General features: G+C 39.6%; 5 protein-coding genes across 9 annotated transcripts in view; 1 reads left to right on the forward strand and 4 right to left on the reverse strand.

The window, feature by feature from the left end:
- LOC130568275 (membrane-associated guanylate kinase, WW and PDZ domain-containing protein 2) overlaps window positions 1-5,740 on the reverse strand; it is a 76,905-nt gene extending 71,165 nt beyond the window's left edge. For 2 of the 5 annotated variants that reach the window (XM_057357024.1, XM_057357023.1), the window contains exon 1: window positions 4,879-5,373. In XM_057357024.1, the coding sequence (XP_057213007.1) occupies window positions 4,879-4,961 (83 nt within the window). In that variant the 5' untranslated portion in view covers window positions 4,962-5,373. Of the gene's footprint in view, window positions 1-4,878; window positions 5,381-5,428 lie in introns of those variants that run through there. The other 3 variants (XM_057357027.1, XM_057357028.1, XM_057357025.1) reach the window with 2 other exon arrangements.
- Window positions 5,741-6,549: 809 nt separating this feature from the next.
- Window positions 6,550-15,418, forward strand: gpkow (G patch domain and KOW motifs). Its single transcript, XM_057357549.1, has 11 exons — window positions 6,550-6,746; window positions 6,869-7,035; window positions 7,346-7,485; window positions 9,959-10,065; window positions 11,936-12,143; window positions 12,445-12,577; window positions 13,063-13,231; window positions 13,796-13,919; window positions 14,007-14,076; window positions 14,169-14,254; window positions 14,741-15,418. Exons 1-11 carry the CDS (start codon window positions 6,565-6,567, stop codon window positions 14,867-14,869), a joined length of 1,515 nt encoding a protein of 504 aa, XP_057213532.1. The 5' UTR covers window positions 6,550-6,564; the 3' UTR covers window positions 14,870-15,418.
- Window positions 15,419-15,508: 90 nt separating this feature from the next.
- On the reverse strand, window positions 15,509-17,404 carry pqbp1 (polyglutamine binding protein 1). Its single transcript, XM_057357550.1, has 7 exons — window positions 17,325-17,404; window positions 17,070-17,136; window positions 16,857-16,968; window positions 16,653-16,753; window positions 16,366-16,569; window positions 16,215-16,284; window positions 15,509-15,820 (listed from the first exon to the last, which is right to left on the reverse strand). Exons 2-7 carry the CDS (start codon window positions 17,134-17,136, stop codon window positions 15,646-15,648), a joined length of 729 nt encoding a protein of 242 aa, XP_057213533.1. The 5' UTR covers window positions 17,325-17,404; the 3' UTR covers window positions 15,509-15,645.
- A 671-nt stretch (window positions 17,405-18,075) lies between these two features.
- pold2 (polymerase (DNA directed), delta 2, regulatory subunit) lies at window positions 18,076-20,939 on the reverse strand. Its single transcript, XM_057357030.1, has 11 exons — window positions 20,813-20,939; window positions 20,477-20,692; window positions 20,273-20,394; window positions 19,979-20,102; window positions 19,755-19,869; window positions 19,364-19,562; window positions 19,177-19,257; window positions 18,947-19,104; window positions 18,672-18,799; window positions 18,442-18,543; window positions 18,076-18,334 (listed from the first exon to the last, which is right to left on the reverse strand). Exons 2-11 carry the CDS (start codon window positions 20,688-20,690, stop codon window positions 18,174-18,176), a joined length of 1,404 nt encoding a protein of 467 aa, XP_057213013.1. The 5' UTR covers window positions 20,691-20,692; window positions 20,813-20,939; the 3' UTR covers window positions 18,076-18,173.
- Window positions 20,940-21,165: 226 nt separating this feature from the next.
- Window positions 21,166-27,203, reverse strand: sf3a1 (splicing factor 3a, subunit 1). The gene is made up of 15 exons (XM_057357377.1): window positions 27,107-27,203; window positions 26,900-26,988; window positions 26,383-26,492; window positions 26,097-26,295; window positions 25,688-25,945; window positions 25,483-25,557; window positions 24,140-24,290; window positions 23,854-24,050; window positions 23,281-23,706; window positions 22,659-22,904; window positions 22,386-22,575; window positions 22,133-22,293; window positions 21,910-22,011; window positions 21,748-21,819; window positions 21,166-21,619 (listed from the first exon to the last, which is right to left on the reverse strand). Exons 2-15 carry the CDS (start codon window positions 26,945-26,947, stop codon window positions 21,518-21,520), a joined length of 2,337 nt encoding a protein of 778 aa, XP_057213360.1. The 5' UTR covers window positions 26,948-26,988; window positions 27,107-27,203; the 3' UTR covers window positions 21,166-21,517.
- Between the last annotated feature and the right edge of the window lie 16 nt (window positions 27,204-27,219).

Below are 27,219 nucleotides of genomic sequence, written 5' to 3' on the forward strand. Positions count from 1 at the left end.
CACAAAATATTGTGCAGTCAGTGCCTAGTTGTGGAAGAACACAGTCGCTGCATAACCTTCCTTCGGGTTCCGACATTAGTAATGCGTGGTTGAAGTTTATTTTTAAAGACGTTCCAGCTCACGTGGGGAAAACATTGAGCGTTTGTTCACTTCATTTCACCATGGATTCCTTTGTAAAAAAGGCACAGATAGACGCTGGATTTGTGGAGACTAAAATTAAAAAGCAGTGCTGTGCCGTCAATATTGGATCCGATAGGAATGGCGCAGAAATCTTATGTGAGTACAACATTTTCGTACTATGCATCACGATTGCTTTGTTAGAGATCGCTTGATATGCCCTGAGCCCTATTCGCACGGGAATAGTATTACCTGGGGACCTCTAGTCATTTGTAATAATTGCAGAGGGTGTCTGTGATCTTAATCCCATTTGAATCGGCCATGTCTGTAATTTGTAAGGTAAAAAATACCTACCATATTCTGACAAACACCGAGGTCCTGTGATAATATTAGTCCCATGCGAATCGGCATCTCTGTGATTTGGCGGGCTCATATATCATTTTTCAAGGTTTTATCCACCGTTATCGAATAATGGAGGGAGGCTGTTTTGAAGAGTTTTGGTATTATTTCGGGTGCTGGGTCATATCCATAAGTTATCTGCCAACACTGTCGCTTTGGCCGGGAGTCTCCCGTTTGTTTATTTATCATGGAAACTCTCGTAACATTTGAGAACCGCGATCGCAGTAATCTTCTGTCCGGTTCACGATCACGGGTCTCAAATGCTGACAGGTACGGTCATATATCATTAAACACCATACAACTATAGGCTATACAAACTATACACAAAGCCTTGCCATCACATCCGGGAAATAAGTCCGTAAATTTGAGTAAAATCACAGGCTTCACTTATCTCTAGAATTCAACCAATTAGAGGACTACATCGAATCTGCTAAAGTGTTTCTTTGCAGAAATGTCCCATATGCATCTGATGTTCAGCCAACAGTCCGTGAGCGTTACGTCTGAGACAGAGATGTGAATTTTAGCAATGACCCTGTCGAAAGAAGTCTGAGCGATAACACTATTGCTTCCCCATCGTGTGCGACGACCCAAAACAAGAGTGTGACGAAACCAAACACTTATCGTGGTGATTGTATACAGCGATAGAGATGTGAGCGAGAGAGAGAGCAGAAATGTCGAGATAATACAGGGAGATGAAAAATGAGCTCGGGCTCGAAAGAACATGACATGACGAATAACTCTACAGCTTCATAATGACAATGACAAGATATTGTGGAAAGAAACACCATCACAAATCTTGAGTTACGTATAGAACAGTCAGAGGAACATAAAAAGAGCACGATAAGCGGAGATTGAGTTTGTATATATAAAAGATCAAAGGACTGAGGTAGCAACAGCTGGAAAATGAAACAGGAAGAGACTTGGCCACAGAAAGCCCCAGCATGCTCGGTTCGGTCACAGTGCGGTAACCCGAGTGCGACTGATATAGATTGTGCTGAATCAGATGCCATCGCTGAAGGTGACCCTCCATCTTTCCCTTATGCTTTCTCTTTCGCTTCCCCATCTTCCATCTATTTCTCTTTTCTTAACCTCTTCCTTAACTTCACCTCTTCAATCTTTCTTTGTTTTATCATTCTCTCTTGACCCTCTTTCTCTCATCTCAGTTCTCTCTTTGCCTTCTTTGCTCCTCTCCACCGCATCACTTGATATCGATTCCTGTATCTCCCTATCTCAACCCGAGTGCAGCCTCCAGCTCAAGGCTGCGTGAGGGTCTCTTGTAGCAATTTTACAGCAGCGTGTATACCCCGCTATCAATATCCATATAGTGGTGACCGATCCATCAACCCTCTGATTTATATTTGGTGTTGTTTCAAGCAACAGACATGTCAAGGTCCATTTGGTCTGGATAATGAAGCGAGGAAGACTATGGTCCAGGTATTGACTCTTAGGTTAAATGGTGTGAAGATAAAGAACAATACAATCTCAATCGCGCTTCGGTGAACCATGTTGAGATATAAGAGCTTAAACAGTTTGGGTCATTGACTCATTGATTAGTTTGTTGCAGTGCGTGCTTTTACTCATTTTGACCATCTAAAGGAATGTTGTCCATTTGCCATTTTTTATTTGATTTAAAAAAGTAGTAAAGTAGAAAAATTGAAATTTTGTAATATACTGTCTCATCTGCACTGTTGAAAATAAAGGTTACTAAAATTCAGTTGTCAGACTGTATGGTGCCATAAAGAACCAAACTGTTCTGTTGCAGAAAATGTTCTTTAGAAATTTAAAAAGGTATTTTTAGGAAACTATAGCTGAAAGGTTCTTTGGGGAACTAAAAAGTGTTCTTCTATATCATTGTTGCTAAAAAATAGTTCACAAAAATATGAAACATTTCTCAGAACTTATGCAACCTCATACTATCCCAGATGTAGTGTGACTTCCTTGCTTTAACTGAACACAAACAAATAATTTTATATTAAAATGCTGTCGTTATCTTTTTACATGTGACTCAAAATGGTGAAGCTCCAAAAACACATCCATCCATCTTCAAAGTAATCCAAATGACAGTGGGTAAATAAATGTCTCCTGGGATGGCATGGGGATGAGCAAATAATGAGAAAATGTTTTCTCATTATTTTCTAAAAATAAAGTGTTTTGTTTTTCGTTTTAGCCTGACAGCCCCTGATCATGGTATACCTGTTGAAAAAATCAGCATATGCTGGTTAGGTAGGTTTTGAAGCATGGTAGCTGGTTTGTGCTGGTTTCTGGTTTAAGATGGTCAACTGCTGGTTTAAGATGGTCCTAAACCAGCTCAGGACCAGCTTAAACCAGCACATGACCATTTTAGGACTAGCTCATGACCATCTTAAACCAGCACATGACCATCTTAAAACAGCACATGGCCAGCTTAAACCAGCACATGGCCAGTTTAAACCAGCACATGGCCATCTTAAAACAGCACATGGCCAGCTTAAACCAGCACATGGCCAGTTTAAACCAGCACATGACCATCTTAAAACAGCACATGGCCAGCTTAAACCAGCACATGGCCAGTTTAAACCAGCACATGACCATCTTAAAACAGCACATTGCCAGCTTAAACCAGCACATGGCCAGTTTAAACCAGCACATGACCATCTTAAACCAGCACATGACCATCTTAAACCAGCACATGATCATCTTAAACCAGCACATGATCAGCTTAAACCAGCACATGACCATCTTAAACCAGCACATGACCATCTTAAACCAGCACATGACCATCTTAAACCAGCACATGGCCAGCTTAAACCAGCACATGGCCAGCTTAAACCAGCAAATGACCAGCTGAAACCAGCACAAACCAGCTACCATGCTTCAAAACCAGCTAAAAACCAGATAAAATCTAACCACCATATGCTGTTTTTTTAATAGGGAGCTTATTAGAAATACCTCCACAGCATCAACATTCTTCCAAAAGTCTCCTTTTGATCAAACAGGTTTCAACCACCATGAGAGTGAGTATTTGAGTCAGCTCATTTTCGGATAAACTACTCCTTCAAATTATAAATTGAAATGTATCCAATCTATTGCCTTTAGATTTTCATTCTGACAGCACGTTTCTTTCGAACGACCTTCACAAAAAGTAATAAGACTGGCTGATATAGTTTCAAATAGACATCTGAGAGGGATGGAGTTGAAACAGATTAGCAGACAGATTGCGCTGGCCTTGTAATGCAAACAGTGAGCTCACACAAGCAGAATTGTCTTGCAGCGTCGTTCTACACCGGCAAGGGTAAACTGCAGCATCTCTCTCCTTCAAACACACCTTCAACACATCACCTTGAATATGCATCAAGTGAGGTGAGGACTGTGCATATAATCACACAATTAACAACTACGCACAATACATGCTCTGCGGGGTGGATCAGGATCGTCTCATTAAATCAGATATCAACTCCATAATCAAGATCCGGCTCAGAAACATTCATCTGAAATGATTATCAGTAATTGGCCAGAAGTTGAATTGATAACATTGCAGAAATGAAAAGGGTGAAGGGGAGACTCCTGGCATATGTTCACACATACACACAGACTGTTGTGTAAACTCATGTGAAACGTGTTTCTCGTGGGTTTCGGTCAGATTGCAATTGTTTTCTTTGGATCTCTCTTTTTCTCTTTCTCCTAATGAATGATTCATAACAGTATGATAACCTTGACTGCTAGGAGCCTACAGCAGTGCACTGTTGTGAAGTCTGGGTCACAACATTCATTATTTCAGAATCACATCAGGACAGACACACGCAAACACACACAAACACACCTTCAGCATCCCTCCGCCAGTTTCTATACTACACATAAACCAGTCACACACAAATGACTGCCAAATTAAGTTAAAGTTATATAAAGACATTTCACACATGCATGCTTTCTGTCAAATGTCGCGCTAACCTGAAGAAGCATACTGTAATATGAAGTTTTCAAGTTAATGATATTTCAAACAGTGACACAAAAACTCATTCCAGCATTAAGAATGTTGTCTGATAAATTGTTGTATAGCTATCTGTCCGAAAAACAAACTAACAGAATAGAAGTCTAAATGCAGAACAGATAATGGTAAAAATATTCTTATATATAAATAAATAATAAAAAAAATAAACAGCAGAATAAAATAATAAATAAATAACATTATTATTAAGTAAAAAAAATACGTTTACACAGAAACTTATGCAGTTGGTATGACAAAAAAAAAGAAAGAATTAAAAGTAATGTACCACGTATGTTCAACTGTTGTATCTGGCAACAAACTCAACGCATCTTTCTGGCATCGTCTCTCCCACACCCACATTTATACTACAAACACTGATATTTGCAGAAAACACTCACCTGCATTGTCGCTGACATACACACATTCTCTTCAAACAACTGAGGCGTTCAAATATCATCCGTTTAAACGCGTCTATATACATTGGTCCGGCAAAAAACTGGATTTGACCGCGACGGCCAAAAATGCTAAAAAGAAATAGTTAATGATTCGATGCAGTGAGATTTCTAACTTTGCACGACTTTTAAATCACTATTTTCTTTAGAGCACACTGTGTGTACGCGTACGGGCAGCGCAGATGAGATGCGCACGCCACACGGGTTATTTGGACACTGTGGTGTGCAGCTGGTAACGGGACCCGCGATGATCTGTGAGAAAAAAAAACGGGGTGAAAAAAAAACGCAAATCGGACAGCGCGTTTGCACTTCGTTGTAGACAGTCCGAAACAACACTCACTGCCACGGGATCGTGGCTTATGGACCAGTGACAACTTATGTCCCGAACAAACTGTATGACATCTGCATGTTCTTGTTACAAGCACCGTGTGATTTACACGTCGCAACACGTCTACTCGACAAATCGATGGCAGGTGGATCAGAGCCCAGATCTTACCTTCATAGTTATCGCTTTCTCCTCATTGTGTTTCCTGAGGCTGTGTTAGTTAATCCGCGTATTTGTTTTTGCCTTTTGGAGTAAATACGTTAATCGGTCACATTACCGCGGTTATGCTGAGGATGGCTTCTCAAAGCGCTCGATAAGCAGAACACGGCGACACTATCGATTATGAACTGGAGGACAGTGACACGGGTGTCCGGTGCATCTCACGGCGTCCGTGAAGGCACGCTGCGGGCGAGCGATGCATGTCACCGGTCCAGAACAGCATCTAGCGCACTGGCGTATTGTTCAATATTCCCAGGCGTAAGCAATAAGGAAAGAACACCGTTATAAGGGTAAGAAGCAATATTGGAGACGCTGAGGGGAGGGAGAAGAACCGCCCCTTGTGTAAGCGAAGCAGGTAGTTTAGCAGTTTTGTTAAAAGCGTTTCTCAGGTCAATGCGGGCACGTGCAATGTGAGAGGGTTTAGGTGAGTTTGGGAAACTAACGTTACGTGGAGGTGCATTTAATTGGCCTTAATAAATAGAAATAGACACGGTTGATGGGCGTGGCCTAATATAATTTGGCAGGTAATTGAGTCTTCAAAGTCAAACGTCCATGGTCGGTAAAGGTTACAGAAGAGGCCGAGTGAGGTGTCTTTGATATTCTTCCACAGCAGATCTCTACTCCAACTTTAGCAGCAAAATACAGACAGTTTACGTTTTTTTGTCTGTTTGTGGGATGCACGTTGTTGCAAAACACTGCTATATATTTCCTTCCTTTTATCACCACATTTAGTTGTGTTAAAAAAAAAGCTCATTTTAACTTCAATTATAATAACTGTCGTGAATGTAACTTATTTCAGTCATTTACCTGGGTCTCAAGGTGAGCTGAAGAAGCAGGTATATTTATAATTACTATGATAATTGCTTAAAAATAAAACTACGTACGTAAATGGAAAACAATTCTTTGAAAATGAAACGAAAAGTAATGAAAAGCTACATAAACACGTTTACTTTTACAAATATAAAAAAGAACGGTAGTTCTGTTTGTCGTGTTGCATTATGGGAACAGTAGTATTTTCGAACCCGCCTTGCGTGGAAACTTGCGGTCCATAAAACTACATTTACCAGCGACCATAACACACAACAAACATGGCGTCGCCGGAGTCGTGCCGAGAACGTGAATCAGAGAAGAGTGATAATATTCAAGAGGATGCGAGCAAAAAATCCGGCCCGATATCTTTTGGTTTTAGTAAAACACTGAACAAGGCTAAATCCGGAAAGGCAGCGGAGAAAGATTATTTAGTTGAGGTCGAAGGGAAAGAATTAAAAGGGTGAGTTGAAGGCTAACGTTAGCTTGATTAGCACACAGTCTGAATGAACTTATGTGACGTTGGTTTTGTTTGGATCTCATCGTGGGCCATGTGTGTCCTTTATTTCTCTGTCGTTTTTATAGGACTAAACCGGTGGAGAAACCGAAAGAGCTGATCATCCCGCTCATCCATAAGAACCGCTGGTACCGGGAGGATGCTGAGCGAGGGGACAAGAGCAGCAAGGAGGAGAGCACAGATCCGTCACAGGAGGACACGGTCGAGTCCCAGGCTGTCAAAGAACTCATCGAAGGTGTGTTACCTGGGACTCGAACTCCTAACTTTTTACAAAATAATGCTTTATAAATGAACTACAGCAACTCACAAAAACTCATCTGTTTTCAGTAATGGACATCCTAAAACCGCCTACTTGATTAAATTGTTTAGTTTGGGGCATGTGGTGTAGTGGTTAAAGACCTGTAGTGGTGAGCCAAAGATTGCAGGTTCAACCTTATAAATTCAATAATTCATGAGTTACTGTTATTGTTCAATTGTGCAAAGCACACAGGGGGATGTTACTGTATCTCAAAGTCTTTTCTAAAGTCTCTTTCTTTCTCCTGCAGAGTCTCAAAAGCACCAGGAGATATGGAAGAACGGCCCGCAGACTGATCCAAACATTGCCATACCTCTTCTCATGCAGAACCAGGCCCCACAGGGCTTCGAAGATGGAGACAAAGTCAACGTTGAGTTGCGCCCAGAGTCGGTAAGTCCCGATCTCTGATACAACGGAGGGGCAGATGGACAGCAGTCGTGCACTTGCATTAAACTACTAGTCTAGACAGTATGTATATTTTACCTCCTCTGCATGATGGTGAGCTTTTGTATGAGTTATGAATTGTTAAATTAAAACTGAAAGGCTTTTGCCAGTACAGAACCTCCTGAGGAATAGACCTCCAATCCTGCACGTAGATGTTTGATGAGATTTGTGAAGATTGCTCTGCGAAGGTGCAACAGTGCTGGGTTTACCATAGCAAATGGTATTGAATTAAGTGGAATACGATCTTTGCATTAATCAGATGGAGCAGAGACTCTTCCTTGGCGGTTATATGTGTGGGAATGCTTGGGAGATTGTTAGGGGAGATGAGAGGGCTGTGTTCTAAACTTTTGTTAGACAGGGATTCAGGGAACCAAGACGGGACTGTACAGTTTTACTGTGACTAAGTGTAGCTAAGATTACAGTGGCAGTTACCATTACATGTGACCTCTGTGTATTTGCATGCCTGAAAGTGATCATCTAAATAAACGTGTCCAGATTGGTGAATGTTTAAAAGCACTTTCTCTCACAGACCATGTTTTCTCTTTGACTGAAAATGCACAGTCTGCTTTCACTATTTTTTTTGGCCTCTATACAGTGCTGATGAGGGTCACAGAGTCAAGTCAGATATTGGGGACATTCTATGTGTGGAAATACAAAAAAAAGAAATGATGGTTCAAGAATAGCTTGGGGCATTTTAGTCACATCTCACTTCTATGAACAGTTTTTACTATGGGTGTAATATACCATTACTTAGTTTGCCATTTGCCGATATGATGTTAAAAAGAAACAAATAAACTATGGGTGTAATGCACACAATATGGATTTTCAAAAAATGACAGATTTCTAAAACATTAAACATCTTTCAATAACATTTGTTATTTTGTAAAATAATTTTCAGCATTCAAGGTTTAATAAACATACTGTATATAATTGAATAGAATTTGGATAGTGATGTTACTAGAAAATAAAACTGAATTTTAACATAGAAAATATAACAATTGTGATACAGTTGTTATAGCTCTATGATGTACTATGTACAAATGTTTTGTATTGTGATATGCGATACATTGATATACTGTATATATCTATAGTTTTTACACTTTCCAGTTTAATTTCTCTGTTTGTCATTCGCAGTCTTGTAGAGTGATTGTTTTTTTGGGGATGAAAGCCTGTTGTCAGTAGAGATTCAGTCACTAGATAGTTATGTACATTTCAGTTTTTTTTTTAATATTTCTATAATATATGCTTTAGTTTTTAGGTTTCAAATTCTATAAATGTATTTTAGAAAGTAAGCGTATGTCTTAATTTCTTTTAAAGACCTTGTGAATTTGCCTAACAAGTGCGGTTGTCTTTGTGTTAATGTACTTCCTGATGAAACATGTAACAGGCCAGTAGACTTTAATTTTGTCAGCAAGTAAAGGATAAATTCACTCAAATATTCAAATTCTCTCAATTTACTAGCCCTCATGCCATCCCAGATGTGTACGACCTCCAACCGTTTTGCTATTGATAACATGATAGCATTTTAATAGAAACATTTATTTGTTTGTGGTCATGACATGAGGGTAAAAGAAGTTAGATATTTGCACCTTTACCTGTGATTTACTACTAAATATGATTGGGCATAAATCTGTGTAGTGCAGGACGAGCCATCAATATATTTGTTTCGCTTTCCCAGAGGAGACTGTAAATCTTCAGTGTGTATGCCATTAGGTAATTAAAGGTGCATGCATATTAATTCTGAAAGATTTAGCAACATGCACAATATGTTTGATGCACCTCAGGACATCTATCATTCCAAATCAAGTATTGCTAATAAAATTATAGTCCATTATTTGTAATGTGTTTTTTTTAATCATTAGTGTGAAGTGCGTGTTCTGCAGCTCAAACTGTTTTCCTGTAAAGGTGGTGTCAGCACAGGGCAGTTCAAGGTCATAGCACATGCAGTACTCTTGTTTCATTTAAATCCTGTGTGTGCGTGTAGTATAAGGCGTGTCCTAATGAAATGAGTGATGAGAAACCCCGCTGCCGCATCCAAACAGCTTACTCTGCATGCTCTCTCTCTCTCTCGCTCTCTCTCTCCTCCCTCTCTCTCCCCCGCAGTGCAAGTCCATCACTTGTAGATTGTGTGAGAGCACAAGCCATAACTTGATTAGAGTTTAAAACAGCACAGATTCATTTCGAGTAAATTTTACTTGGCATGTTTATTCGTGTTCATGAAGAGAGCTGGGATATTTCATGTCATTATCACTTCCTCTTTAGGTGTAGGGGTTTCTAATGAGTGTTGTTTATCAGTGTCTGAATGTGCTGTTCATTGTGTTGTTTGTTGTGAGTTTGTGTCTGTACGCTTGTATTTGATTTATGTGATGTTTGAGGGGGGTGCGTGTTAAATGGAGAGTTGACGTCCATTATAATTCAGTCCACAGAGGCAGACTATGACCGCGTTCCCGTGGAGGCTTATGGGATGGCGATGTTGAAAGGAATGGGCTGGAAGGAAGGAGAGGGAATTGGACGCACGTTTAAACAGTAAGAATCTCTGTTTCTGTTTATGCAGGGGTCATGAATAGGGTGTGCGAAGATCCTTAGAAAGTATTAAAAAGTGCAATGTGTGATTTTTTTGTAGGAGTAATGAAACTGGAAAATACATTGATGGCTGCAAACTTTTTTTTTAATTCAGTTCTATTCAAATTCATTTCTATAGTGCAATATTTTACAATATTGCACCTTTACTGTAAATGCAGGGAAGCGAAGATAATATAGATAATATATGAATAGATATGTGACATAGATGATGAATATATTATAGTCAAAATAGAATAAATAATCCATATAGAAATTGTGAAAGTGAATAAAATGTGAAGACAAAATATCTATCAAATATAATAAAAGATGCAAGGATATTTTAGTTTACTAAACTTCAAATTTTAAAATGTTCTGTTTATTGGAATCTAATCAAATATGGGCATAAAATGATTGGAAATACTTAAACTAAACGAAAAATTGAAATGTTGCCTCAGAATAAAAAGAAATAAGTTTAAGGCACAAAAATTAAAATAATAAACAAAAATTAAAATAAAAACAAGTTAATCTTATATAGCCACATAAAAAATAAACAAATAATACAAAGACAAAACCGTATAACACAATTTTTAAAAGTTATAAATTAACATAAAAACGAAAAATCTAAAAAATAAAAGCTAACTAAAAATATTAATAAAACTAAAAAGCTATAATACAAAAAATCTGAATATCTATTGTAAAATAAACAATTTATGTCTAAAAATGTTCCAAAGTTAACAATTTAGCTGTTTGTATGCAAACATTCATTATTAATATTCATTGATCTTATTTTATTACATGTTTATTGCTTATAGGATCCTATTTTATTCAAACCTTAACATGGATGTGGTAAAGCGAGCTGACACAGTTTATGCTTTTTAAAAATAAATAGTTATTAAAGCAATTTTAATGAAGTAATTGAATAATTTACCTATAGCACTTTCACTCAAAGCACTTTATATTGTTAGAAATGCATCTTTTCATCTTTGATCTCTTCAGCATCTTCATAATCTAATCAGTACTTTATGCCCTTTTTGCATTCTGAATCAATTGATGCTGACTCTCTCTGGAAGTCTTAACTGATCATGTTTTCTTCTGCTGGGATTATTGTAGTGGCTGGAAACATTAATGACGAGAGATTATGATTTTATGTCGAATGCGATGAAGAATTATTTTGGAACCGACTATGACAAACTTTGGCACAGACTGGCTGCACACTCTTTAATCTTTTGTGCTTAAGGGCCCATCTGTCGGCTTGTATGAACATGGCAACACTCAGACTGCTCTTTATTAGGGGCGGGGTCTGACGCACGCTTGTCAAGCGCTTTGCGACAGTTTTGCATTGAACTCTAGATTACTTGTGATTTACATCTAAGCAAAGGTTATGCTGAATTTCTGCCGTGGTCTATTTTTATCTGTCATGTTGTTGCCCTAATAATTACAGTGCATTGCAAAAGTATCTACCACCCTCTGTGTTTGTCCTGTTATATTACATTATGTATGTAGCAATGCAGCATTAAACAGTACTGTTTCTTATATTACTTGATTCAACATTTAGTCTTTAAACTAGAGAGAGAGAGAGAAGCAAAAGAAACTGCATAAACCATCATACCATGGCATGTACAGATGATTAAAATGAAACTTGACATGCTGGATTTAAATGATCTTTCTTTTTCTGTCAAAAAGATGGACAGCATTTACAATCATCTGTCAGTGTTTGAAATTCTGTATGACAGTAATAATTCTGTTAACGCGAGATGTCTTTATAGTTCCTCGTCAAACTATGCAAAAAACCTTTGTTTCATAATCTCTGTCCTCTCTCATCTATTTCCATTAGAGATGTGAAGCCCATAGAGCACCAGTTAAGGCCTAAAGGAATGGGTTTGGGTGCCGATCGCTCTGCCATTAAGGATCTGGAGCCCGGGCGTCCCAAACGCCCCCCTAAACCTGGTGAGGAGAAGGGGAAGGAGGAGGAGGCTCTGGTTCTGGGGCCTGGAGGATATGTGCTGGTTCTGGCAGGAGCCCATAAAGATCTGTATGGGAAGGTGAGAATATATTACTGATGAATCACTGCACTGCACTGCACTTGTGTCTGTCAATAAATATTCTAGCACAGAGATGTATGTAATGCAATATTTTGGCCAGATTGTTTTTCTTTCAATATTTGGATTCAGCGAATATTAAATAGGCCCACTTGATTTATTTACAGAAGCTTGCTGGCTCCCCCTTGTGTCATAATAAAAATCTGCAGTTTAAAAAAGTATTTTTAGTATATGAAATATTTTGTGAATAAAATGCACTTCAAATTTTTAGATTATATATTTTTTTGCTCTCATCTCTTTACAGATAGAGGGAGTGGATCCTGATAACGCCAGAGTTGTAGTCAAACTCGCCATTGGAGGAAAGACCGTGACCATCATTCAGCACTCGATAAAACTGGTCACACGCAAGGAGTATGAAAAATACAGCAAAGACATTAGTAAGCAATACTCTAAAACACTAATTCTTTACAAATAATAGTTTTACCCGCCCACAATAGACTTAAGGTTATGCCATCAGAAATAAAAAGTCGCTTTAGAGCCAATTAAAGTTATATCATTTTAAATATTGTAACAAAATGATCAATAAGAAAATAAATGGGGTCGATATTGTTTTATGGGGTCTTTAAATGAACTTAAAATGAAATATTGAAGAACTGGCTTGACTATGTTGGGTGCGCGGTGAGCTTCTGGGAAAACAAGCTTTTTGGATTTGAGCGTTTAAACCCAAAACATCACTGGTCTCTTATTTACTGTAATCGGAGGTTATGTGATCTGGGATGTACATTTCTCACGGGCTGGTTTGTGCATGTGAAACTGATTTACACACATTCTTCTATGTAAACTAATGTAAATACATTTAAACTGATGTGTTGAATTACTTGAGGTTGACAGTCAACAAATACTAAATATCTTTCTATACCAGGTCGCCTTAGCAAAGCACACAAAGACAAGGAGAAAGAGAGAGAACGGGGACAGCAGAGAGAACGAGAGCAGAGGATAAATGGCAAAGACGAGAGAGGAAAACCAGACAGAGAGACGGACAGAGATCGAGATCAGAGAAAAAGAAAACACAAAGAATCAGAAACAGACAGGTAAGACATCAGACAAACAGTCTCTAGTGGGCGCTATGGTCAAAGTATTACAGTCACATTGCTTAAATGTGATAAACCAGTGAATTCAGGATTTTGCAAATGGATTTAATCTACTTATACTTTATTTAAATTTACACTTTTTGCAATTTGAAGAATGCAAACCAAAAGATATGGTCCCTTTTTAAATTTGATGTTTTTAAATACTGTGTACTTACATAAGAAAAAAGTATTTGATTTGAATTGGTGAGGGGTGGCATTTAGGGTTAAATCGCATTACATGCAGATACTTTAAAATAAAAATGTATACAACGTACCTACTGTGTAAATGTTATTTAATTGTACTTTTAAAGTATATAGTAGTTTAAAAACACATGATGTAAAACATGTCCAATTATATATACATCTGTACAGAAATAGCAGCTTTGCATTAAACATTGACACTTATATTAACACTTATATTGTCATTCTAATAGGGTGAGGCACATTTACCTGTGATGGTGGGACTCCAAATCTGTTCAATTTAAAGTGTGTTGAGTTGCAATGTATTTGTTTGCAAATTTACAGAGCGAAACCTCCCCCTCCAAAGGAGTCCCGGCCCTCTCCTCCAGCCCCCACATGGCTCCAAAGAGACCTCCGTGTGCGATTCATAGACAAAGCATTTAAAGGAGGCAAATACTACAACTCAAAGGTAGCTCAAAGGAGCCTGGTAGAAACTGTACCGTTGGCATCTTTCAGCATTGGAATGGTTATTTATGTGTCTGGTTCCTGTGTTTAGATGACAATTGAGGATGTTCTGACGCCCTACACATGTGTGTGTCGTACAGAAGAAGGAAGGGTTCTAGACGGTAAGGGCACATTTATACGTGTTATGACAAAGGGCATTTTCACAGATGTGCATTTCATAATGGATTTTATATTGCTCATTTGTCTCGTTTAGATATTAGACAGAAGATGCTGGAGACCATGGTGCCCAAGAATGACTCGGACTACATTATGGTGGTGGTTGGGGAGCACAAAGGACAGGTATATGGATTGACTTGCTTGTTTTTTTATTGTATACTATACAACATGTGTTTCCAATTCTAGAATTTCATGTATCTTCACCAAAAGTCCAGCCCAGAATGCACGGCAATACGCAAAAATGTTTCATACAAGTTAAATGTTGCAAATTTAAATAACTTTGGCCTGGTTTCACAGACACGGTTTAGCTAAAGCCGGGACTATTCCTTAGTTGAATTAAGATATTAATGTCGCTTTTATAAAAATGCATGGGAAGAATACATGACTGGTGTACATCTTGAGACAATGACACTGATATATTTTACGATATTTCTGTGCAAATTATATTCAGGTAAGACGACAGGTCACACATTTATTTTAGTCTGGGACTAGCCGTAAGCCTCGTCTGTGAAACCGGGCCTTTATGTTCTCAAAAATACAAATTATTTGCCATTTGCTCTCTGAAGTGCATTTCTGCTATGCATACAATTAAAAAAGCGTGTTTGGCAGGTGGGCCGCATCCTGAAGCGAGACCGAGAGAAGTGTAGAGCCATGGTTCAGCTGGAGCGTTACGAGGAGCGGGTGTTTACTTATGACTATGACGCCATCTGTCATTATGTGGGCGGAACAGAACACTGAGCAGCCAATTGGATACACACCTCTCATCTTCAGCCCTGTCTGAGTGGTGATTTGCTTTTTTTCCAGTGACCAACATATCAGATACCATCACTGTTTTAATACAACCAAGACCTAATTTATTTTGTTAGTTGTGGTGCTGTTTTTAGTGCAAGGTTAGACCTAAATGGGGAATTGCTTGGTGGTATAGAGATGGAATAAAAATTCAGTAACTGAAAACCCATGTTCTAGAAACGATCTCTCCTTAGTAAAGACAATCTTATATTGCCAAACTGCGTTTTGCAGTCTTTAATACGATCAATGCAGGTCATGCCATGTTTCCGTGTAGTGGTATAATGAACCCAGGTTATTCTTGTTACGTCAGCATTTGCTACTGACCTGAAGAGAAATATATATTTGGTCTTTTTTGACCTGTTGTTTTTATGAAAATAATATCATACTGTCCAGACTTTCACTTGTGACTGTATTTGGGTTTTTATAGAGAAACGTTAAAATTTGGTTCATGAAAGTTCCCATACACAGTTCCTTTCATGTTATCTTTTGATATTAAAATATCATCGCTAAAATAATGTGCCTTTATCTCTGAATTACTGAGTCATCGCAGAAACACACACACACAAAAACTGACAAAATGTTTATTAAGAAGTGTATGACATGTTCAACAATCTTTTGTTTTAAATTGTACAACACATGGTTTATTTACAAATGAACCCATTTCTGAAGTTTAAAAAATCAGTTAACAGTTAATGAATGTACATGTCTTAAGACACTGTTCCCGTTCAGTCGTCATCATCGTCGTCATCCTCCTCCAGGCGTCTGACGTTCGCAGCATTTGCCCTGAGAACAGCTCCAGGACTGGGGTACGGTCTCTGCTGGAACAGCGGTCCTGCTGCTGTGGTGTCTGCTCCTGTCTTTGCCTCGTTGCGTTTGGGAAGGCCGGAGGACCATAAGCCCCTAAAGCCAGCATCAACAAAATGTTTTAATTGTGTATATTATACATAACGATGGAAACAGAACTAATTAAAGCTTGTGGTCATTACATGCTCAAATTGTTGAATGATTACATTTTTTAAGACTGCATTTATAAATAAGTGTCATGAATTGTGTATATTTTCATACAAAAATCTAAATATTGACATTAACTCTCATTAAACAACATAACATAAGAATAATATACTATGTTAATTAAATATGTACGCATCATTATTGTATTTTGTACACAATGCCAACATCTTAAGACTTTCTTACTGATTTGTTTTAGGGTGAAATGTGGCTTGGAAATGTTTTTTGTGAGATTCAAACAGTCAATGAGAGAACATACTCCAAACGTAACCAAAATGTCTATTACCTTGGAGCATCAGAATAGGCGCTGGGATCCATGGGATCCATTTCCTCTTGTTGCGGCTTCCAACTTCCTCCTTGTTGTAAAGTTTATTAAAATTATGTTGAGACATTTCCATATTCCATATTATAGATTACACTGTTTTTGCATAAATTACCTCTTTTTGATTTACTGTACGGGGCACTGTCATCTCTCCTCGAGCGTCTGTCTCGATCCCTGTCTCTGTCCCGGTCTCGATCTCTGTCCCGTACGTCGTCTCTGTCTCGATCACGCTCCCTTTCTCTGTCCCTTTCTTTATCTCGCTCCCTCTCTCTTTCAGACTTCTCTTGGTGGCTGTCCCCTTTCTCGTGTCCAGTGTCACCTTGGAAGCAAAATGCAAATATTTAAAGCCATCTTCCCCATCATGTGTCTTCATATTAATCTGTGATTCTCATACTTCCTTACCTTTCTGTTTTTTAGCTGCTTTCGTGATGACAGCAGCAGAGTCATTAGGGGACAACCAGCTCACTAAATCTGTTTCAACATTCCAGTAGTACGGAAGCCCACTAGGGAAGAGCCAAGAGGACTTTGAATACAAGGGATGAAAACATTTGACATCTTTTACAGTTGACTAGCAATATTAAGGGAGGAAGTCATTGATGGACTTACCACGCTGGGTCAAAAACTTTGTACCAGCTGGTTGGTAAACTCTCAAGTCTTGTAGCCTCGTAGTCCACGTTGTTATCGTCATAGTCTTCAGCGATTATCTCCTCTTCGGCGTCTAGTGGTGGAGAATTGAGATGATATCATATAATAAGAGTCTGAAATTAACAAGCGTTATGTTTTAAGAGTAATTTACACACTATGCCTGAGGTATCTTACCGTGGTCTGACTGTTTCACGATGCCTCTTTTAGCAAGTTTTGCAAGTAAAGCTGGAGGCAGAGGCATCTGCAGAAAAAAATCATCTCCGTTAATACAGACAGTAAGACTAGTGTTGATCGGCCACGCGTAACGTTAACTGCGGTGCCATAATATAAACACAGAGCTTTGCCGGATGGTGTTCTTTTCACGTCGATGATAAAATATCATACATGCAAGTTTACATATAAATATACAATAACAACTGCATATATTACCTTTATGATGTCAAATATGTTAGTAATCCAGCCAACGTTTCATTGAAAGGAGCCAAACAAGCGCCCCGGTCGCAGAGAAATGACGTAGCAACATTATCCCTTGACGTCATGTAACGGGACTGGAAATATATTTTATTGCTTTTTTACATTTTAAATTGTATCATTACAAAAGTATTACATTTTCAGATATATATAAATATCGTGGTGTTAAAATAGCTTTCCAAACAAACGCAAGTTGAATCATTTCTAAAGTTGAACGGATTTAGTTGTATGGGGTGCCGCTAACCAGTAGGGGGCGATGAAAACATTCGGATTTTAGGATCGTTTCTTATTATTCCAAAACATCATCTCGATTTATGGTCTGTAACTATTAAGAGCTAATATTTTGTTTATAAAATCTTTTAATTGTCATACAATTGCTAGCTTTATACAACCTAGAATTCCTCATCTGGCCTGTGTCTTTCTTTTTTATGTGAAACATTTATAGATTTTATGCAATCAAACATCAGAAAAATAAGCCCACCAAGCAAAATAATTGACGTTCCAGTATTGTATAACTGAATATGTTATTGGTTGAATTAAAATTCTAAGTTTATACTTCTTTATTTTGGGGGTCCGCAAAGCAATGCACACTCAAAGGGGGCCTTACGACAAAAAAGTTTAAGAACCACTACTGTAAGGCCATTATGAAAGTTGTCTCAATCACAAGATCAACGATACATAATGCAACATTCACACCCACTAATGAAAAGAGTAGCTTTAATACAAAAGAGGGGTCTTTATTAACAACAAATCTCATACTATCAGTATTAGCAAGTTCATAGTAACAAGTGTCATACGTTGGAGTGTTTAATGGCTGATATTCATCTCGTTCTCCTCATCATCATCGGTGGAAAATGAAGAGAAGCAGACTGGCTCACACTCTAATGTGTTCAGGTTCACGAGGCAGGCTGTCTGCGTGCTGCTGAACTCTGGGATTGCTACCAGGAGTACTTCTTGACCTTCAGGTCCTGACGTGACAAAAGTCAAAAACAAACAGATCATAGCAAAGCCTAGAAACATACGATTAAATCTGTTACAAATGCTACAGTTAATAACTAAATAATCTTTTATTTACCTGTGATACGTTTGCATTGGTAGCTGGGAGCATTTCCACTGAAGTACACATGGGGGCAGTCTTCCAGAATGAACGGATCTTTCTGATAGAATGGGTAACAACCTAAACGTTTTAACAGAACATGTCAGAGCAATCAACATTTCCACACTGGATTATAAAAGATACATTTAAACACAATGAAGCACAAAAATGAGTGTTATAAATCATTTTGAGAATGAGAAGGTCCAGACCCAGTGTATCTGGAGCAGTAGGGGCCAAGTGACGGAGCCTCAGTGTGCTCTCAAGAATCTCCAGGTGATCGTCAACACTGCTGTACTTCACTATGTCACTGACATTCTGCCCTGCTGTACCCAAGAACCTGAGCGCACAAAAACCACTATTAACTACAGTTCACCATCATCACACCATTGATATACAATAGATGATCGGAACATGATGCAGAAATACAACTACGGTAACTAACAGTGTTTATGAGCGCTATGAGAGGCTGTCGCCGCTCACTCACCGGACATCATCTATGATGGCTTGGTAGGGGTTGCTGACCAGCTGCAGGGTGGGGTAGGGTACAGACAGAGGGAACATACAGCGATGGAGAGGCTGCTGGGGGAGGGTGTAATTTGTCGGGTCGTTCTGTCCGGGCATGACATCCACAGGTACGGAGGCCTATAGAGGACAAATCAAAGACGTACAGAGACTTTGGACAGAGGTAATACAACTTGACTGAGAAATACTCACCACTAGCTGAACTAGAAGCTCATCCAGCAGCCTGATAGCCTCCACACTCCCAGCCTGTGTCTTCTTAGTCAAGTACTTAGCCTTCACATAGGGAAGAAGCATGGAAAAGATGGAGAAAGAGTTACGAGTTATGCTGGAAAAAATGTTTTGGTTTGGACTTCCTGCAACATAAACCACATCTGCACACCTTGGTTGTGGAGTCTTTGTTCTGAGTGCTCCGACTCAACAGATTTCCAGCAAAAATGACTCTGGAAATAGAAGCGGCTCCATTCTGCTCCCCCTGGTCTCCAAGATGACCTGTTACCATGTCAACCAAAAGCTGCAATCCCATCATGCTGTCTGCTCTGCTGCCGTTCAACCCCAAACCAGAGGCGAGAAGCACAAACCTGAAGGAGCAGAACAGCAACAAAAGTTACAGGTGAAAGCAAATGGTTAAAGACAATGGGATCAAATGATCTAAAACATATATTTGAGAAGTTTTTTCTTGATTTCAGAAAAATCAAGAACTGATTTATTCGTGTCAACTTTCATAAGACGCAGTGTATAGTCAGACAGGTTAGGTGTGTGTGTGTATGTACCTGTTTGAGCTAGTAGGCTGTCTGGTTGCCTGTGGAGGCAGGTCAGCCATGCAGAAGTCTTCAACAGTAAATTTACCATCATTTTTCTCAGCACCCATGATGGCAATTACACTGCCTGAAAATATCAATGGCATGATGATTGAGATGCTCTCCTACTTGTAAGTCGCTTTGGATAAAAGAGTCTGCCAAATGAATAAATGTAAATGTAATGTAATGTATCTCACCCGTAACAAATTTGGGTGTGTCTATATTTCCCTCTAGTTTAATCCTCTGCAGTTCATCCTCCAAAATAAGCTCATCTGATTGGCTGATGTATTTTGTACGTGGTGGCTGGGGCAATAAATTATGCTGGGATACAAAAGGAGATAGGAAGAATTAATGACAGGCAGATAATAGCTGACCGTGTTCATGCATTGACATATTTTTATTCATTTATCTCTGAAATTGTGAACATCAAATAAAGACAATTATAACATACTAGTAGTCACATCAAATCAAGTACTAAAATAACCAAATACCTCTTCACTGATCTCCTTCAGGATGGAGGGCTGCAGCTCCATGTGTTTGAATAAAGTGCCCACTATTATACAGTGTTCAACCATCTGCAGATCACACAGCTTCCTTACAGGCACGGCAGAACCTGCAACACATATCCGCTGAGGTCATGCAGATTATATTTAATATCGTCAGTTAAACACAAGGACAGCCTTTCATTTACTGACCCCACTTCTGTGTGGCTCTGTCTGCGAGGATCTGTCTCATCTGCATCAGTCTGGTGGCGTAGATGTGCGCGTACTGGCGGCTGAAGCTGCGCTCGCCGATGCGAAAGTGCTCCGAGCAGCCGCTGTATGAAGGCGCATGGCGATCAAACACCGGCTCTTCGTAGCTCGGAGGGTTTAACAGGGTTTCTTTGGGCACAATCACGTCTGAAAACATGACTGAGGACATGTGTCATGAAATAGATAAGACGTTTCATCACATTACGCTGTTCAACTGCATTCTGGTACAACGCGTTCGTTTAACTGACTATATGCTTGTAGCGTCATTATACTTCTTACCTCTAATTTGTTGTTTTGTGGATTGTGTTGTAAATCAAGGTCGACTGAGTGGTACAAAATAAACAGAAAAACAGATCGACCTCCTCTGTGTTGATTTTTGGCATCTCCCGCTAAATATTTCACCTATGACCGCAAGAACCTGTAACGCAACTTCCGCTAAAAACTTGCCTTCAAAATAAAGGCCTACAGTTTTGCTTTAACTGCATGAGAGATAGCATGTAGTGTATGAAATCATTTGTCTTTAGCATATTTGTATCACATTAATTGGTTCAGGTCTATTTTATTCATGCAACCTGCGTAAAATTAAGTAATGTTTGTATTTGTGAAAAGAAAGACAATATGACCAATGACTTTTTTATTCAAATTTATTGGTGAGATTTACCTATGAGACCTAAAAGTACTTATGTATGCCACAAAATGTTGTTTCAAAGTTTAATTTTAAATTCACAAATGACATTTCGCCATCATTTCATTGAAGAGAGAAACTATTTAACCAATTAAACAGGGTGCATCAATCTCACAAGTAACAAGTTTAGTGAATTAACATTCACATATTAAATGTTTCAAATACACAGAGGTTTACACAAGAAATACAATTACTTTGTATTATTTCTACTAAAGAGCACAAAACAGGGTTCTGTGGAGTACAGATTATAAGCAATATTTGACTTTTGAGGAAAGAAGTGTAGATAACAGATGGAAAAACTACTTCTTCCTCCCTCCTCTTTCCTTAAGGGCAAGATGAATGACAGCTCCATTGTTCATGTTGTAATAAGCCAGAGAGTTGGAATCTTTGATGAAAATACCCTAAAGAAATCAAAAAACGTAAGACATTAGTTGTCAAAGCTGAAACTTATATTTGACATGACATAACTAAACAATACAGTAACTAAATCATGAATCATATTATACGTTTTAACAGCAAAATAATTGACCTCATACTGCAGCTTCTGTTTTCCTGCAGGCATACCAGTGGCTTCATGAATTTTAACCTTGATGACAGACACCTACAAAAACACAATAATTGAAAATTTAGAAAAGTTACACAGAATGACACAGAACTACACAGCTATTGTGCGAATGGGTGCAGTTATTACCTGATCTGTGAGAGGCAGGTTGAAGTTGAGCACTTGGCCACTTAGCTTCCATTCTGTCTTGTCCTGCATGTTGGGCACCTGCACCTTAACTGCAACAGGTCCCTAAAAGAGAGCACACGTTAAATAAGTACTAATAACTGACTATAATTTACATTAGAGACCTTGATGTAACAGTATTAAAATTGAAGTACACTGTAAAGTGTGTTGTTATAGCAGCCGTTACCTTGTTCCTGCGCAGGAACTCTTCTTCTGGAATCAGGTTGTCCTCCGTCTTCATCTTCTTGCTGGAAGGTTCATCCTCGTGAGGCGGTGGAGGGTGGGCAGGAGGGAGGGGGGCGGAAACAGCACTGGGTGGTTGAGGAATGGGTGGGGCGGGTACAAACGCTGTATAATGCAAAAAGCGAGAGTGTTACAAATCAAACAAACTGACCGAATTCATGAGATAACAAAAAACTTTTGTTATTTCAGAGACTTACAGGCAGGGACCACCATAGGTGGAGGTCTGGGGGCCATGATATGTGGTGCGGAGGGTGGCATGGGCACCACGTTGATGCGAGGGGCATGCAGCATGGGTGGCATTGGGGTCAGGCGCACCACAGGAGCCATTGGGGGTTGAGGAATGACGGGAACCCCCGGGAGCAATGTGGTCCGCACTTGGGGTGGCATCTGGAAAACACATAAATCATCAATATTGATGCAAAAATTCAACCCATCTTTGCAAACTTCTGCTGAGACAAAATGAGACTCACCATGGGCGTCGGTCTGGGCATGGTGTTGATAGGTGGGGTGGGTTTGGGCAGGAGGGGGCTTGCTGAGGGCAGAGGCGGCTGAGGAATCTCATTGGGCTTGCTGGGGCCAATCTTCTCCTTGGTGTCATCCTCCTGCACCAGACCTTTAGCTTTGTGGATCGCTTCAATCTGTTCCTGCAGGGTGATGTTAGCTTGAGCCGCCTGCTGGGTACGAGCCATACTGCCCGAGTGACCATCCCATGTGACCTGAAGATAAGGAATTAGGGGTTAGATAAGCACTTAAGACTGTGGTCCGCATTCCTTAAGACAGTGGTTCTCAAACTTTTTCATTGTAAGGCCCCCTTTGTGTAGAGTGCATCGCTTTGCGGCCCCCCAAATAAAGATTTATAATCTTAAATTTAACATTTTTATTTAAACAAAAACATATTCGGTTATACAATGCTGAAACATCAATTCTTTTGTCTGGTGGTCTTATTTTTCTGATGTTTGATTGCATAAAATCTATGATAAATTTCTATATTTCATAAAATGCCACAAAATCTGTGGCCCCCCTGGATCCATCTCGGGGCCCCCAGTTTGAGAACTACTGCCTTAAGAGATGTATTTTCCATTTTTTTCTTACCTTCTCCTCTGGTTTCTGTATCTCCTCCTCTCCGATCTTCTTACCGATGGCCGTTTCTTCCACACCGAAGATATCGGTACGTCTCTCGGCCAGCTGTTTTAGGCTGCTCTCGATGTCCAGGCCGGGAGCGTACACTTCCTCCTCGATCTGACGCTCACGGATGCTGCGGTCACGCTGCTCCAGCCAGCGCGGGTCCAGCAGACCGATACGCATGTGTTCTTGCATCTTACTGGCTTGGATCTTCTCACCGGTGATGGGTGAGATGAGGTACTCATCAGGGGTGACCACAGGAGGCAGAGGCTTAGAGGCTTTGGGATCGTAGTCTTTGCGGATGATAACATGGTCAGGGGTGGGGGGCAGAGGTGGTGGCATGGGGTTATCGGGAGGCAGCGGAGCCTTCATACCGTCCTCTTCTTCGTCAGAGCCCTGTTGAGATTAGATGAACACATTCTAGTCAGTCACAGAGCTATGAATGGCAAACCTATTTCTAAAAGCTGCATAGATCCACACTTTATAAATCCACTCTGTTACATAAAATAAGATTCTTAATATGAGCAAGCCAGGTCATCTCACCTCGTCCATGTCCTGCAATTGTGTGTCCTGGTCCAGATGAGCGGCGCGTCCATCATCTCTGGCGTGCCTCTCATCCTCTTCATCTTCACTTTCCACTTCCATCTCAACCTCCTCGCTCTCTCCGAATTTATCATAGCGCTCCTGGATCAGGATACGAGCGCCCAGCTCCTCAGGGGTTGTGGGAGGAGGGAAATGACCTGCAATACAATTTTACCACATTTATAAGGGTGTTTTTGAATCCAAAGAATGCGATTTGGGCTGGGGGGTGTGATATCAATAAACTCACCCTGCTCATTAGGTTGGAAGTCCACAGTCTCCACTACCACGAAATCATGCCAGTCAATCTGAGCATAAGCCACTCTCTCCTTCTCTCGCTCCTCCTCTTCCTTCTTCCGCTCTCTCTCCTGGAATTTGGCCCATTCCACACGATACCTCACCTGACAAGAACAAAAAACAGAGGCGATATTACAGTTATTGTCAATCTGATCTTAGTGACATCCTTTTTTATGACTTTAACGTCATTTAAAATATCATGGCTTTCCTTCTGAAACCTTGGATGTCCAAATTCGCTGTTTTTTCAGGCAATGGAAAAAAAATACTTTTTTAATGATTAAATACTGCGTTGTCAAAGTTGACAAGTTTTTAATTATTTTTTATTGATTAGATAATTGCAAAACCCAGTAACAAACATAAAAGGTGACTAATAATAATGATGTATGATAAAAAATAAAAATCACAAAATATGGAGATACAGGTTTTAGAAGGAAAACAGCAAAACTAAATGTACTATTCATAATTAAAGGCGACGTGCCAGTGTTTCATGCATTCTGACTTCTTTACAATGTTAAATGTTCTGGCTTCTCATGCTTGACATGGTCAACTTGACAAACAAAAAACGAGTTGGACGTACGACGTAGTATTTCTGTGATCGATACACTCCCCCAGCATTCGTATAGGTTTCGGAAAGTTTTTTTCCAACATGAAATTCCCTTACATAACAACTTTTCTTAGTCCCGTATTAAACAATTCTCCCGGAAAAGCACGACCACGCGTCAACCCGCGGGAGCGAGATGAAAGAGCACGCCCACGCGTCAACCAGAGAGAGTGGGAGAAGGAGCATGCGCACGCGTCAACCAGCTGGAGCGAGAGAGAGAGCACTGCGTTTGCGAAGTTCAGCGGTGTTTGTTTGTTCACTGTATTTCGGTGAGGAATGTAAGTGAAACCGAGTCATGTGTCTGTTTTGTTGGCAATCGGCACGTACGTGCAAAATGCAAACAACACAAACTAATAGTGAATCGACAGTTATGCAGGGATAATGCAACGATGTATTGTGTGCTCGTGCCGTTTTCGGAAATAATCGTACAGCTGTATCTGTTTTTTATAAATACGATCAAACTAAAGACTCTATGAAGTATGCAATACTATACAAGTATGCAATACTATACTCTATAGGCACTCAAGATTAATTTGAGATTGGCAGAAACTGTGTGCGTTACGTCCACTTAATAATTTCCTGTAGTCATAAAAACTATAAATAAATACTATGAGCAAATGCTAAAAGCATCAAGGATAAAATATGTTTATTCAAAAATAATATAATATAATACAATGTGCAGATGTGGATGATACCTGATCCAAGACCTCACGGGAATTCTCTGCCTCCTTCTTCAGTTTTTGCAGAAGACCTTTAGGGGGAATCAAAACCTGCAAGTAAAAACAAAAAGTGTTAAATGAATTTTCAAGCGTGAATAACTTCCATTATTCCCATAAGACTGTTCTTTATTCAACTACTTGCAGTCATATACAGCTTGTTTTTCCAAAGTTGCTGCCGTACCTTTGTGTACTGTTCTACCAGCTTGGTAAAGTAGTTAAACAAGCTATGCTGAGGTCGCAGGAAGTCAAACTGGTAGTTCCTCTGCTCCTTTTGCATCAGCTGCGTGAGAAACTGACGGCCATTTCGGGCGACAAACTGAGCGGTCAGCTTCACCACATCCAGATCAAAGGCAGAGATGGAGGGAGGGTCAGCCATGAACTCAAACTCAAGAGGTGGCTCCTTGGGGATTACGGACTCATGGATCACCTGCGCTTGAACCTAAAAACACAAATCCACAAATGCAAAACTATTATTATGTACTCTTTATGACAGACCCTGCTCTGTTGTTTTCCCTAACAGCACTCATCTGATACCATGTAACAAACAAAAGATAGGATGTTTTACTGAAGATCAATGGCAGGTTCCTGACCTTCTGAGGAAGTTGCTGTGAGGCTTGTTGTTGCATGACTTTAGGCACAGCCGCGGATGGTTCCTGACCTTTACCCTCCCTGAACTCATTGACCTTGTGCCGATAGTAGGCATGATAAGGGTCACTAGGGTTGAGGAAGTTGAATTTCGGGTTGTTGATCTCATTCTGTCTAATCCTGGCCTCAAACTCAGGTCCATTCCTTAGAAAGAAAAAGTTTTTTATTTTTTTCAAACAGGAGAACAACACACAAATTGCACTACATAAGATGTGTGATAAGATGTGAAACCTGGCCACGAAGCTAGCGGTCTTGTCAACAATGTTCCGGACTTCTGGAGGTGGGTAGATGATTCCCACGATGGGCTTTGTGGCTGGAGTCTCTTCTTTCTGCTCATCGGCCTGTTGATGAAAACATTAATCAGCGATCATTTGGTTTGGTGCTTTGCTTCACAATGTCTCATATATAATATTTGCATATTCAATTGCGTCTGTTGATGATCTTTTTTAATGTAAATTACAGTAGTGCAACAAAATCGCTAATACATACATACATACATACATACATACAAATCAGCAACTTTGGATATGGTACGAAAATATATTCATTCATTGTAATGAAAGTTTTAACTTGACTAAGTTTATATACTACGCTACGTGGTGTCGATCTATTCTCATCTGAAGTTATCTAATCTTGTTGATCTATTCACATTAACGTGTTATGGAGGACAAACATGTTATGAGATGTGTATAAATCTCTATTTTAAGGTCTCGAAAACAAATAAATAGGAATCTAGTTGGCATCGTACCTTGTTGTTTGGCTCCGGCTGCACGATCTGCACAGGCCCAGGCGGCATGACTGCGACACACGCTCACTTCTCTGTCCGAATCAATCGCACTAAAACAATAACGAAGTTACTGTCAGATTTAAAGTGTCAATTCTCACAAAAAAAGCCAGCGTGCAGTTAAAATTACTGAATTATGTTTTAAAGACTTATATTTTCACATTTACTAACCTCTTTATTGCGACAACCGCCACACACACACACAACTGAACAGACGGCAAAAGAAATCTCTTCCGGTGTGGAGGTGACGCGGAATTGTGGGAAATGAAGTTCAAGCGAATTCA

The sequence above is a fragment of the Triplophysa rosa genome, linkage group LG17 (genome assembly GCF_024868665.1).
Source record: "Triplophysa rosa linkage group LG17, Trosa_1v2, whole genome shotgun sequence".
NCBI classification, from domain to species: Eukaryota; Metazoa; Chordata; class Actinopteri; order Cypriniformes; family Nemacheilidae; genus Triplophysa; species Triplophysa rosa.